Source organism: Diceros bicornis, chromosome 18 (assembly GCF_020826845.1).
Source record: "Diceros bicornis minor isolate mBicDic1 chromosome 18, mDicBic1.mat.cur, whole genome shotgun sequence".
NCBI classification, from domain to species: domain Eukaryota; kingdom Metazoa; phylum Chordata; class Mammalia; order Perissodactyla; family Rhinocerotidae; genus Diceros; species Diceros bicornis.
Window position 1 is genome coordinate 20,559,206 of NC_080757.1, and position 15,120 is coordinate 20,574,325.

Here is a 15,120-nt window from a genome sequence, read left to right on the forward strand (position 1 = left end):
TTTTGTTACAGTTTTAAACCAATGGTGTCACCTCCAGTAGTTCTCCAAAGATGGCTACTTGAATAGACCACTATACCCTAGAAACCTCTGACTATTCTCAAAAGATATTGAAGCTTTAAAAGTAGTAGAATTAATTAAGTAGAATCACGGTGTTCAGTATCTCCTGTCTCTAAATTGTGAATTGTGTGTCCTTTGGTTTGCCAGATTATTTTACTACCTGTTTTTGGAGAAAGGGTTTATCTTTTCAATAGTGACTTTCTCATGAAACCCATTTGTATCTCTAAATTGTGGGCTCATCTCTTTGAAAGGATCCTGGTTTATCTATATACCTAATTATTGTGTTTTTGTCATCTGCTGTTATGGAATACCTCTTATAAGAGTTAATACTTGTTTGTAATTAGGTATACTGCTTTATATCTTTAGCTACATGTAATCTTATATCATTATCTCCTCAATTCTTTGTGGAGCTGAGTTTGCTGATATCAAAGGGCTAAAAGAAGTGATGAATCCAGATTCCTAACTCAGTCCAGCATTTCAGCTTTGCTATTTCGTTGAATAGAAACCAGAATATTTCCCTATCTCCACTCCCGTCAGCTAAGTCCCAAGCAGAAGTATTTAAAGAAACTCTGTGTCATTCCCTGAAATAGGTCTGGCTTGCCATCAAATTTGCCAGCATCAACCTGCACCCAGTCTACTGAGCTTCAGGCAGGTGAAAGCTCTGTTGCCGTACGTCAAAAAGCAAAAGTTGCTGATCTGCACACAACTCAACCCTTTGCTGCAAACTTCCCATGTCAATGCAAGACTCTGCTTTCTAGATCTTTGGTGCATAGCAGGATCAGCCACTAAGCTGTATTTTTTTATTTTTATTTTTTTTTTGCTCTCCAACATTCTGTGGAGTCCAAATCTAGTCAAATCAACTACATAAGAGATTTGTGAACTACCTCCCCCTCCCAAGCATTAAACCTTATTTAAATAAAAATTTGGGTGGTAATTTATCAGTCACCAGCTTTTGAGGAATTGGTGGTTGCTTACGTAAAGCAGTTGTCTCTGAAAGTGCATTCTTCTTGACAAATTATCATAGCCCACTTGTCTATCCCGTTAGCACAAGGAGGATTGTTTTTTAAATCCACATTTAAAAATACATAAATGACTGTCTTCTGACTCCCTCCCTAGTAGAAATTGAACTTGGCATCAGTGGAGACAAAGGACTGTACTCTGAGTTCAGTCCATATAAAATGTCTTAACTGTGGCCCTCTTAGCCAAATGGACATAAAACTTCACCTCTTCAGATTTTCCCAAATGCTACTAAGAGAACCCTGAAGAAAATCCATAACATTTACTCTATGATATGTAAGAATATTTCAGATTTGATAGTATGATCCATCATTAGGTCCAGTGTAGCTGAGCTGGGCATGAAATTGAACCAAGATTAGAACCAGAAAATAAAACCTATCTACCTAAAAATGCTGTATATGGGACTTTCTCTTGCTTAAGGCCAAGCCATGAGTGGTTCTCTTAGGTGATGAGCAAAGAAAGTTTTTTTAAAGCCATAATTTTGAATGCTTTATGACCATTTTATTTCAAGTGCAGTTTCCCTGCGTCCTCTTTAGATGTTAAAGAGCAAGTATACTAGAAATAAAAATGCAGATGGAATTATATGGACTCATATTCATGAAAAAGAAATTAAATAGATCCATTTCCAACGTATTAAAATTTGATTTATACTCTGCCATGGTCTCCTAATAGTTTTCACACTGTAATTTAATTCAGTAAACATTTGAACACCTATTTTGTGTGTGTACATTAGGCACTCTGGGACATTTAAAGATAAGAGAGACCCTGTTCACCAGAGACTTGACAGTTTTTGCCTGTGGGTCTTAGTACTGGATTTTGAGCCAAAGTTGTTATTTCCTTCTGATCCATGTTGTTTAACAAATTCTACATGTACACAAGTTCTTTGATTCTAAGTACAAGACTAATACTGCAGTGCTCTGTAGAAAACCACCAAAATTCCAGATATTTATCCTATAGATATTCCTTGTTTACTATATGCAGGGGACTCTATTAGACCCAAGGGAGTGGAGGAACTAGTAGGACATGACCCCTGCCCTCAAATAGATTTCAGTACTAAGATGGTCAAGTCTATGCAGGTAACTGTGTTGACCACTTTTGTGGTACTTGTTGGGTTGTACCTTGTACAACAAAGTATTCTGATAGTTCAAAGGGACATTTGTTTGGAAGAATCAGGTAATATGGCAAAAGTTTTATAATATATTTTGACCTCAAAAAAATGTGAGGTGTGTGTTATAATTTTTTTAAACAAAAATAAGCCTATAATCTTTTTAAAATATTATTTACTAGAAAAAAATCTTTAATTTTTTTTTTTCAGTCAGGTTATTTTCCTGTTAGTATTGGAGCATGAATTTTTTTACAGCAAAGACCTGTTTACTTGAGCTTTATTTTAAGTTTCCTTGTTCCTCTTTATTTTGGGGCCATGTCTAAGCCAGTCAGGTGTTACTCACTCTGCTTCTGTAGTACAGACCTCCCTGCTGGGAAGCTGGGTGGAGCCGCTTGGAGTTAGAAGCTTCCTGAACCAATAGTGCTGACAGCTGTGTGCACAGTGATGGTTTATCACAACCGTTTCTCACAACGTAGACTGACCTCTGCATCACTAACACTCCTGGTATGCTTACCAGGTTTACAATGTCTCCCTCGTAGAAGAAACTTAAAGGCCTCTATCTTGAAACTGCTGAAAATCCCTGAAACGATTTTAATATTTAGAGTACTGCTTCTGATATCCCCAGACCTTTATTTGGTATTGATTTATTTTCCTTCTTTTTCTTTGTTGTTACCCTGTATTTAAGGGAGGAATTCATTTTAAACTGAGCAATTGCTTGGTTTAATTCTTGCTCATTTTTCCTCTCATTTTTTAGTTTAATTCTTGGTTTAAACTAAAATTCTTTACTCTAATAAAGGTGGTAAAAACACATCTATCTGTAAAATCATATGTTCTACCATTTATTTACAGAGTGTAATATTTAAGAAATTAATGTTGAGAGTTCAATAATTAAAACCAGATTCTTTCTGAAAACCAGGGAACATAATAATTATCCAGGGTCTAATCATATTTCACCCTTTTAAAAAATCTTGTGGACATCACTCACGTTTGTTTTTTCTTCCATTCTGTGTCTGTGAAGCTTCTCTGCCTTGCTCTAAATCAGCAGTTTTCATGCAGCTGTTCCCTCATCAAGGTACTCTTTACTTTCGTCATCTTTGCATGAAGTACTGCTTACCCTGCGCTCGTCCTGGGCACATGGCATGAGACTTCACTCACCAATCTCCATGAGCACAGTCTGGCTTAGCACCTGAGGGTCTGGTAAAGCCACTGCTTTAAGGTCTGGGTGCTTACTGGCACTGCAGGGCCATGTGTCCTGTCTCAGCTAAGGAGCTGCCTCCTCTCCCCCGAATACTGAAGGTGCAGTCCCGGCCCTCAACTAACACGGGCAGGTTAACGAGAAACTCCAGGGAAAGTTAATAGAGAAAGCAGGGTGTGTGGTTTGATGAGTTCTGAGCTTAGGAAATATTTGTTTTCCCAAATATAAAGCCAACCCCAGTGTTGCCTTAGAAATTAAAGCTGGCCACCCACTCTATCACCTGTGTTTAAAAAAGGAATATGGCCCTTAATTAGCTCTAAGGACTAAGAAGAAAAAGAATGTGATACACTTAAGTCTAATTTATAAAAGATGCCTTTTCTTCTAATCTTCTATAATTATTATACAGAAAGATTAGACCTAATAGAAAATAAGTGTTAGCAATTGATGAAAGTCCATTAAAATTGTTTTGAATTCTTAGCTACTATTTTGTACACCTAACTCAAAATACAAATATTTCTAAATATATATTTAGCACATATGCATGAATGTATTTACTATAGCATAAGAACAAGCTATAGTTACCTTTTCTTTCTAAGAAGATTTATTATATTTTGTGCTTATTCAGTAATTTTACAAATTCTAGTATAAAATTCAAGTTCTGTGCTTTTGTTCTAAAGCTCCTTTAGGTAGATCACTTGGTCTTTTTTATTTCAGATATTAGGAAGATCTTAATTTGTGTAGTAATTATTTTACCTATGTGCAAAAAGTCTTCACATAGATTATTTTATCTGATTCTTCTAACAACCCTTTGAAATAGACATGTCTACTGTTATCCGTAATTGCCAGATTAAAAACCAGAACCAAATAAGAGTTCTGATCCAACCAAGACTCAAACCTGGGTCTTCTGACATGTTTGCCTTCTCGTATATGTAATAATCCTTTCCTGACAGTTTTTCCCTATTATATGTGTAATAAACTAAGCAATGCAGAGTCAGGTAACCTACTATTGCTGATCTGCAGGTGGTAGGAGATTCATGTTATTATTAGTCTTTCATTTTTGTTGTGTAATCTCAGAAATTACCTAACCCATTTTTCCTCAGCTTCTCAAGAACTAAAAGGAATTCAGTCCTTTTATTATTTCACGAAAATATTAGGTTCCAGTTTGGGAAACTATTTTGGTGTTTAAAAAATAAGTGAATTTTTTTTTAAGTGTTTTATTATTTGTCAGGCTGGATCTATATCCCTAGTTGTCAAAATAAACCCTCATCATACCTGCCTTCAAGGACCTCATGTTTGAGCAGAGGAGATCGACATATAACTTAAATAACTATAATGTAATCTAGTAATTTTTTTTCCCACTTACTTAGGATTTTATCTTTATCTGGAACCACCACAACTCATTGAAGCATAGTGCTTATTAATACACTGCTGTATAGAATTTCCAGCTTCTTCTGCCCTGCATGTTTGTAACTTGCTGCATGTTGGATGACAGCGTATCTGTGGGAGAAATTAAACTAGCAAATCAGGACCACAAAAGTTTTTACCTCTATTTCATTTGGGTGGTGGCCTCTGGGTTTCTGTCACCTCATGGATTTTTGCTTTTGTGCCCACTGAGTCAGAAGGGAAAGCCAGCACTTAGGGGCATAAGAGAGACCAGAATGCAAAGCCTCAGAGGGGCCTTGATGAAAAGAAATGCGACACCAAGTTCTGCTCATTAATTACAGTCTAGCGTGTACCAGTGCAGGATGGATTTTGTCTCCATTCTGAGCAAACAGGCAGATAATCTGAGAGTTTTTCCTGTAGAATGTTGAGACCAAATCCTTCACCAGCTTTTAGAAAGGTTTCTAGATTTAATTTTAGAGGGTAAAAAGAAAGAATGCTGCCCAAATTCTCAAAAGTGAGAATTATGCTTAGAAACTTAAATGCTAAAACTAGATACTGTGATGATTTTGTTTCATACTGACTTGGCTTTTTCAAGATGCTATATTTTGGTATAAATATAAAGCATTTTTAATTGACTTTCTTCTTTAAAATGACCTTCCAGGGTTTTTATGTCAACTTCTCCTTTGATCCTTACAGTAAAACATCTTTGCTGTGAAGTTGAACTTAGGAATCACAGCCATGCCATGGTTACCTGTGTGTGACTTGTAGAGTTGGGTCACTAAGTAGGAAGAAAACACACACACAAATAAGAATTGAATTGAGATGAAAGTTGAATTTAAGAGTAGAAGTCAGGGCCGGCCCCGTGGCTTAGCGGTTAAGTGCGCGCACTCTGCTACTCGCGGCCCGGGTTCGGATCCCGGGCGCGCACCGACGCACCGCTTCTCTGGCCATGCTGAGGCCGCGTCCCACATACAGCAACTAGAAGGATGTGCAACTATGACGTACAACTATCTACTGGGGCTTTAGGGGAAAAAAAGGAGAAGGATTGGCAATAGATGTTAGCTCAGAGCTGGTCTTCCTCAGCAAAAAGAGGAGGATTAGCATGGATGTTAGCTCAGGGCTGATCTTCCTCACAAAAAAAAAAGAGTAGAAGTCAGCCTCTCACATAGCATTGAAGCTTAGTGTTATGAGTGATGGGATGATACTTTAATGTTTTTATTAAAAGGAACACATGCTTATTAGGAAAAAAAATTAGAAAATTCAGAAAAATAGAAGAAAAAAATCACCCATAATCCCACCACTCTAAGATACTCCCTATTTATTAACATTTTGGTGCATCTCCTTCTAGTTTCTTTTCTTTACATAACTGAGGTCATACTATGTGTAAAACTTTATAGCTTACAGTTTACCCTTAACATTTAACAAGAGGTGAGGCTGGCCCCGTGGCTCAGCAGTTAAGTGTGCACGCTCCGCTACTGGCGGCCCGGGTTCAGATCCCGGGCGCGCACCGACGCACTGCTTGTCCGGCCATGCTGAGGCCGCGTCCCACATACAGCAACTAGAAGGATGTGCAACTATGACATACAACTATCTACTGGGGCTTTGGGGAGAAAAAAGGGGGGAAAAAAGGAGGAGGATTGGCAATAGATGTTAGCTCAGGGCTGGTCTTCCTCAGCAAAAAGAGGAGGATTAGCATGGGTGATAGTTCAGGGCTGATCTTCCTCACACACACACAAAAAAAAAACATTTAACAAGAGGTAAATAAGGCTTTTAAAATTTTATTTAGAGGTCTGAAGGTTATTTGCTTAACAAAACAGAAAATAGAATATTCTTAGTATTTCTTTGAAGAAACTTTTACCCTAGTGACTTAATCTGTGACCACAATTTATATACTTTTAATTCCTAAGAAGATCACTGAGCATGCCCTTGTCCTCAGACGGAAGCACTGCCACCTTGCAGTGTGGTGACTGCTTTCCCTCCAGGGTGAGCCATAGTCCAGCCTGGGCAAGGCTGCACCAAAGGTCAGCACACAAGAAGCAGCCCCAGGGCGGCAGACTGCTGGCAGAGAGCCACAGGCCCTCCTAGTGGCCACGCCGTGTCCCTCCTGATGGCCATCTCCCACTGGTTACAAACCCTTATCTTTTTAAAGTCCTAGTTTTGCCTGAATCTAATTTCCTATTGAAGAAATGACCCCAGATAAGGAACTATTGGACTTGATCTTGTAGGCCACATGCAAATTTAAGGAAATGAAAGTTCAAATACACTGACAAGTTCATGATAATTTCAGATGGAGGAAGCTTAAAAAAAATTTTCTCTCTTCCACTAAAAATATGGTTCCACACCCTGCAGATCAGAGGTTGCATGCTTTTTGGCTCTGAATTACAGCCATCACATTTAAAAACAGAAGCATTCAGTTCAACCAATCTTATTGAAAAAGACATCAACGGGATATTCTAGGAAAACAAAAATGGATAATAAATTATCTTTGCCCCTCTAGGTGCTTTTACTCTAGTAGAGGAAATAGGGCATATGCACAAGTTGTGCAAGTATAGGCCATGTGGGTTGGCCTGGTGGCACAGTGGTTAAGTGCGCGCTCTGCTTTGGCGGCCCTGGGTTCCCGGGTTCGGATCCTGGGCGCGCACCAATGCCCCACTTGTCAAGCCACACTGTGGCGGCATTCCATATAAAGTAGAGGAAGATGGGCGTGGATGTTAGCCCAGGGCCAGTCTTCCTCAGCAAAAAAAGAGGAGGATTGGCATCAGATGTTAGCTCAGGCCTGATCTTCCTCACAAAAAAAAAAGAAAGAAAGAAAATGTAGGCCAAATATAATAAATATAAATGCTGCATAAAAGCAGGGAGAAAAAAGGAGAGAGAAAGTAGCTCTGGCAGGAGACAGAGAATGCATCACGAAGGAAATAGAGATGAGAAGAAATATGGGTTGAATATGATCTTGTGGAGATGGGCAAGGCAATGAAAAGAACCACACAAACACACAGCACAAAGTTCAGGCACCTTCAAGAGATGGTGAGCAGCCTTCTTTCAATTTTGTTATTCCTTTTTTAAATAGCTCTGGAGAAGATGCAAATAAATGTGCAGAAGAGAATAAAAATCATCCAGAATTCTGTTACCCAGAGAAAAGTTCTGTGAACATGGTGTTGTGTTTTCTTCCATTCATCTTTCTGCACATATGATTAGATTAGAATAGAGCAGATTCGAGATGCTGGTTCACTGTGCTTGGCTCCCAGAGAGGGGTTGTTGACATTTTCAGCTCTGCATTCACAGCCCAGCCCAGTGCACTTTCTCATAAAGAAACACTGACAAATACCCATGTTCCTTTGATAAGTTCAAGACAGCAAACCTCTACTGAGCCTGTGTAAACCAGGCCATGTGCCTGTAGATGCCTTATACTCTGAATTCAAGGCTGGATCCAGAGGAAGGATGTGTGGCTCCTAGAAGGAGGTCATCCCAAATCCATTTCCTGCTCATGAGCCAACAAATGGATAGATGGGTCTGTGTACATTTTTTATAACACAAATACTTTTTCACTTGAAATGCTACTTTTTGTCCAAAAATGGAAAATTTTCCCTTCTCAAATTTAATGTTTATTTTAAAATTCAAGCGGTACAGATAAGAATAAAGTAAAAATTACCTGAAATAATGCCACCCAGAGATAACACATTTTGGCAAATGTTTTCCCAGCCTTTTTTTTTTCTCTGTATGTGGGGTTTTTTTTCCTTACTCCAAAATTATGGTCATCTTTCTGTACCAGTAAATATTAATCAGTACTTTACGTTTTGATACAAATTGCTAAAATGCTCTCCAGCTGTTTGCTCTCCCACCAATAGTTATGCCAAAGGTGGGTATAATCAGGATAAGTATTTTGGTAAATTTATTGAAGTGTAACAGACAGAAAAGTACATAGATCATAAGGTAACAGCTTAATGAACTTTTAAGAAGTCAACACACTTAAAAATCTAGCAGCCAGATCAAGAAACACAACATTCCCAGCACCCTGAGAAGTTGCCCTCATGCCCCTTCCAGTCACTGCTTCCCAGGGTGACCACTGTTCTGTTTCCTGTCCAATCTCATGGGTGAAGAATACCTTGTTTTTGCTTCTAGTTACTGTTATGAAGTTACTTCTTAGATTATTTATAAAATTCATTGTAGGGTCCAGTTTTTAGAGATCTGATCTTCTCCAGGAGAGAAATAAATGGCATCTGTTTAAGGTGCAGAAGATGAAATGACTTGCCGTAGTTGAAAAGGAGGTCAAAGCAAAGATTCCACAGTATGACCTTTATGATATATTATTTTCTCAGTAAATATTTGAGTCCCTTTGGGATAGGCACTATGGTTAAAACAAATAAAAAGCATCTGCCCTTCTTTGAAATGAATTTCAGTACCTTTTGCAACTGGAGAGTGTGTATCTTCTTTGTAGAAACGCCAGTCAAGATATGTGGCTCAAAGCTGACCTCTACTGGAAGCTTCTGGTATGATTTGGAGGAAGGAGTTCTTGTCTTCCCTGGTGGCTGCTAGCCTTTCATTCAGCTCAAGCCTGCCTGCCTCTAGCTTTTCCTTGCACCTTCTCTCTTTGTTTTTTCTTATGCTGTTTTTCTGCTGTGATAGCAAATTTTGCTTAACAAAATGTGAGTTTTCTGTGTGACAAGGTCTTTGTAAACATTCTAGCAGTTGACTATTAAAACAAAATATGCAAACACAATTCGCCAGGTTGTATCTCGTATACAAATCAGATTCAGTCCTGGACCTTAACACCAGAGGAGAGGGAGTAACTGGCTGCTCTCTTTCTCTCCAGGAATCGACAAGGAGAACGTTGAACTCTCCCCAACCACTGGGCACTGTAACAGTGGACGAACTCGCCATGGATCCGCAAGCCAAGTGCAGAAGCAAAGAAGCGCTGGCAGTTTCAAACGTAATAGCATTAAGAAGATCGTGTGAAGCTTTCTTTCTTTCCATTTTCAAACAGACTTAACTTAGACGGGCTCTTCACTAGTGACCCCTCACCACCGTGCTATGATGCTGCACTTCATGTTTTATAATGAGCCCATCCCGTCTGCCATGTTGCCAGATGATCAACTCTTGGAAGCATTGCCTAAATTTAATGCTGCTTTTTCTTTAAGTTTTTTCTTCTACTTTTGTCGTGTCTGGTTTAAGCAAGTGTTCAGAACAACTGCAAAGAAAGTGGGAGGTCAGGACACTTGAACTGAGACCATCACAATTGTGAGAGAGGATGGATTCTTGAATACTGCTACTACTGGCCAGCTAGGAAAGCCATTGGCACAGAGCTCTGCCTTCTATGTTTCCCCTTCTTCATCATACAGAGTAAAGTGTTAGTCTTATTTACACACTTTTCAAGATAGAAGTTTATGGGAGAAATAATATTATAACCCCAGTATGTTTAATCTGACTTTTAGCTGTGGACTTTTTTTTACCTTACAAAACTGAAGGACCGTAAAGGTGAAGCCTTGGTGACTTCTCACCATAAAGCCACAGGCGAGGTACTTGGGGGGTGGAGGGATTTAGTGTTTTGTAGAGGTTCTTAAGAAATACTAACACTTGAGTATTAGCAATAATTACAGGAAGCAAGTGTAACCACATATATCTTAACATTACCGAATTATAGCAATGGGTTCTGAGGCCTTATCCAAACTCAGTCATCCAAACTAGTTTATTTTTTTCTCCAGTTGATTATCTTTTAATCTTTAAATATGTTGAAAGTTGTTGTTTTTTGTTTTTGTAAGCCAAAACTATACTAAGTATAGTGATTACACGTTTTCCCCTCCTCTGCTTTCCTAAATAATTCTGAGCAGGGTAATCGATGAACAAAGTGTTGACAATTGTTCCTGGAAGGTAATGCTCATAGATGTCTGCATTAGCTCCATAGCAGAGTGGAATGGTACGGGATATGTAGAGTAGCGGATGCTTTTATTTTGTTTAATAATTTTCCCAGAAACATAGAGTATGGTGTATATTATCAAAAGTTTGTTTGATCAGATGTATTTTAAATGTTTTGTAATCTTCCTCCTCCCCTCCAAAAAATCAGGAATCTCTTTAGCAAAACATTTGGATTCTATATGATAGAATTGCATTAAATCACTGTGAAAAGACTGGTCAGCCTGCATTAGTATGACGATAGGGGACCTTAAGAGGTGCTGCTATACTGAATGGTATGGATTATTGTGGTGTTGGAATTCCATAGTAATGAAAGTCCAGTTTCTTTGTGGTACCTGCGTGTGCAAAATAATTTGACTTCAGTGAGCATCTTAGTATTTGGATGTTCCAATTTAGGACTAAACCATATTTATTACAAAAAGATATTACTCCCCTACTCCCAGGTTCCCTTTATATGTTAAGACGTAAGGGCTTTGGGAGGGGAAAAGAAACCTAGGGGAGGGGGAGTTTCCTATAGTGCTATTTCATGAGTGGATTTCAGTAAATTAAATTCCACAGCTAAATCAATAAATAATGGTACATTTAAGTGTTCTGATTTTAATAATATAACACATTTCACATTTATCCACACAGTAACAATGTAATATGTTAATGTAAATAAAATTGCTTTTGATATTCAGAAATAACAAGAATTTAATTTTGTTAATTTGTTTACAGTCCTGGGAAAAGTAAGAACCATTTGCCAAAATAAAAGGGAAAAAACCTTAGTATTAATAGTTATTTTGACATAGAACTGTTGGAAAATATTGAAGACAGGTGCAATTAACTAAACCTTTGTTTTTAACTATTGTAGAGGCTGCATTAGACTAGAATGTTTATAATAACAGAGCAACTAAGACTATAAAGAAGCTAAGACTAGAACTGAGTTTAGAAATAGATCATTAACAACCCAGTGCCAAGGATGCCGAGCTGCCGTTAAGGGCTTAGTTCTCCCACAGCCCAGTGCTTCTGGGACAGGTTTCACAAATTCTTGGCTCCTGGAATAAAAGGCAGATTTGAGCCTTTAACCACTGTGGTTCCATGTTTTTCCTCTTGGTTGTTTGGTTTGGTGCATATGATAGTGGGTATTGTTATGCTATTTTGCTTCTCCCATCAATATAGACAAACTTCCAAAGGTTTACTGTTAAAAATGTTGATCTTTCCATAAACAAGTTTTCCAAGGTATGATATTTCTTAAATTTATCCATTATTTCCCTCTAGTGTAATGAATGGAATGAATTCACTTGAAGTACCTCATGAAATGATCAGCGTTGCACAAATCAAAATTGAGCCTTCTTTGAACTGCAAAAGTACTTTTGACCAGTACATCCTGGGAATTTGAAAACTTACTAAGGTTTAAAACTTACTTTGTTTAAAGAACTTCTGACTTTTGAGGAAAATCTAGCTTTCCAAGTAACTTAAATGAACATGAGATCAATTTCTTACCAATATGCTTCCCCTGAGAAATGAAACACTTTTTTAGGCCTCGTGCCTGTAATCTGCACAAGAAATTCTGAAATTCAGAGCAAGTTGCCCATTTTACATAATCTAAGTTCTATAAAGAACATTATAAGTAATTTGTTTGGGGTTTGTGGATGTTTCCCCTGACTTTTTAAAGAGAAAAACATGAACTCATCACGTTTTTGTCGTGCATAATCGACCTATTTTATCACTGCTCCAATCCCAGGGGTGCCCTTGTCGCCAACACTGAGACACGGTTCCCTGGCTTTGGGGGAAAGTGGCAAGTGCTCTGTCCTTCATCCGCTCAACACCTGTTCATTCCCAGATGCCGGTTCTGTGCAGGTCCTGAGCCTGGAGCTGAGGACAGGACCATGAACAGTCAGCTCCCACCCCTGGAGCAGATGTCCTTGGGGAGACAGAATGTAAGCCGACAACCCTCCCTGTTAGTGGGTTTTAGGGTTTTTCAGTTTTGTTTTGGCTTTTTGTTATTTTTTTACATCTCCCCCACCCCGCCATAATGAGGCATGTCTTATTCAATGTTATGCAATGGACTTACACAAAAATTCACTCTTAGTGTCAGCCACACAATTTTTTTTAATGCAGTATATTCACCCTGTAAATAGTTTGTGTAAAATTTGACAGAAAAGTATATTTACTACACTGTAAATACATGTGATGATATATTGTATTATTTTGCTTTTTTGTAAAGCAGTTAGTTGCTGTACATGGATAACAAACAAAAATTTGATTATTCTCGCGTTAGTATTGTTAACTTCTTCCTGCGACTGCGTTACATCATTTTAAAGAAAATGCCGTGTGTTGTAAACTTACATTGTATATGATAACTTCCTCTCCTTTCCACCCAGGCCTACACTTGGGCAGTTCCCTTGCCTACAGCCTCGTTGATATTGTAAGCAGGTGTGTGCCAGCAGCAGAAATACTGCCCAACAGACAAGATCGATCATTGTAGGGGAAAATTGTAGAAATACATTTCAGATCATTGTTATTCCTCACCCCATTTTCCTCCCTGTGTATGTACTTCCCCCTCTTTTTTTAAGTAAAATGTAAATTCAACTGCTCTAAGATGTGGGGAGTTATTTAATTTCTTCACATGCATCAGCTCTGTTTTCTCACTTCCCCCCACTCCTCCATGATCTTTTGAAATATTAAGGCCATTTCCTTTCTTGTAAGGATGTTTTGGGATCTCCTCTACCACCTCCCCATGGGAAAGACCTTTCTATTTCCAGAACTTTTCTAAACTAAAATAATTTTGGTGAAATGTGTAGAGAAGCAAAAGGTTTTTCTCGAGTCTCTTAGGGTCCCTGGCTGGGTCTGAAAACTAAACCCAACAAAGATTTACAGAAGAAAAGCGTACACAATTATTTAATTTAAGTTTTACGTGACGTGGGAGCCATTGAAGAAGGCTAAAGGTATGAAGGTAAAGAAATGAAGACCCCAAGAAACAGTTAAATCTGAGTTTTGTTTTTGTTTTTTTTGCTGAGGAAGACTTGCCCTGAGCTAACATCTGTGCCAATCTTCCTCTACTTTATACGTGGGATGCCACCATAGCATGGCTGATGAGTGGTGCAGGTCTGTGCCAGGGATCTGAACCCAGGCCGCCAAAGGTGCTGAACCTAACCACTACGCCACGGGGCCAGCCCCAAATCTGAGTTTTTTGGTGCTAAGTCTGATGAAGAGTGGGCAATTGTGTAGAAATATGTCAGGTCAGAGAGTATGAGGTAAGTGTAGTCAAGTGGGAGATGCTTAGCAAGGCCTGTTTGTTAGATTCTCGGGGTCCCTTTGTCTTGTCTTTGGAGATAAGGATGCCCCCTTTCCTCTGGGCAGAGGGAGGGCGCCTCTCACAGGAGGGGGTTATGTCCTGTTTTAGGGGAGAAGGGCAGAGTGACCTTCCTGTCTCTGCCATTTTCTCCAACTCCTACAGCGTAAAATAGTCCATATGCCAGGTTGCCATATTTTGGGGTTGTGTGTCCTGAACTCGCAAATGTGTTTTTAGGACCTGCCAAACTGAGGGGTGACTCTCTTCTCTGAGATAAGCTGACAACTTCTTTTAAAACGACCAGTCAGAAATGCCAGGACACCCCGAGGTCGAGCAGTCAGAGGGCCTGTCTAGCAACCCACAGTTCTCCCCACTTCTCAGCTCTCCTCTGCAGGGTCTTCTGCAACACTACATGCGTAAACACTGTGAAATGCTCTCCCTGGCTCAGCGGCTGCAAGTTTGACTATGTTGTTCACCCCATTATGTAGGCTACTCCCAGATGGAGGAAGAAGGCAGCCTAGACCCTGCGGGCAGGACAGAGCTGATCCTTAGGAGGGTAACAGTGTCTGGCATTAAACGAAGGACTGACAAGACCATAAAACAGATACCTGCAGGTCTGAGGCAAGTGCTGGTCTGTTTATGGGAAGGCTGAGAAAGCAGGGCATCTTACCCGGAGAGCTTGCTAATACTCTTTGGGCCCATCCCAAACCTCCGAGGAAAAGGCAGACTCTCCGGGGATGACCACTGGAGTAGAGAACGGAAAATCCTAGAACTACAAATAGCTGTCTTTTCCCTGTGGTCTAAAGCATCGTGGTCAAAACTAGGGATGCCTTTAGGGTAGTGACCCTCTGGACCACACCTCTCCATCCCTGGACAATAAGCTCCTGGAGGACATGGACCATATCGTTTCTCTCTTATGGGACCCTTGTGCCCATGTTTTGCCTGCACAGAGTTTTGCTTTCTGGGACACCCTCAGGCTCGTCTGCTGATTTTGAACTGCCTGGCCAGAAAAGTTAATTCCCGTGGGGGGGGGGGGGTGGCGCGGGGAGGGGCAGGAGGTGCTGGAAGAATAGTAAAAACTTAACCTACAACCAAGTACGTTCCTCTTTTTCCAGAAAGTAGCCCATCACCCCCACCCCCAAGGCAAGCCCCCATGGTGGCAGGCATCTTATGGCATCT

General features: G+C 39.6%; 1 protein-coding gene across 2 annotated transcripts in view; it reads left to right on the forward strand.

Moving 5' to 3' along the window:
- NF1 (neurofibromin 1) overlaps positions 1-13,241 on the forward strand; it is a 260,892-nt gene extending 247,651 nt beyond the window's left edge. For both annotated transcript variants that reach the window (XM_058560309.1, XM_058560310.1), the window contains one exon: positions 9,568-13,241. In XM_058560309.1, coding sequence (XP_058416292.1) covers positions 9,568-9,710 — 143 coding nt within the window. In that variant the 3' untranslated portion in view covers positions 9,711-13,241. The remainder of the gene's footprint in view (positions 1-9,567) is intronic.
- Positions 13,242-15,120: the final 1,879 nt, after the last annotated feature.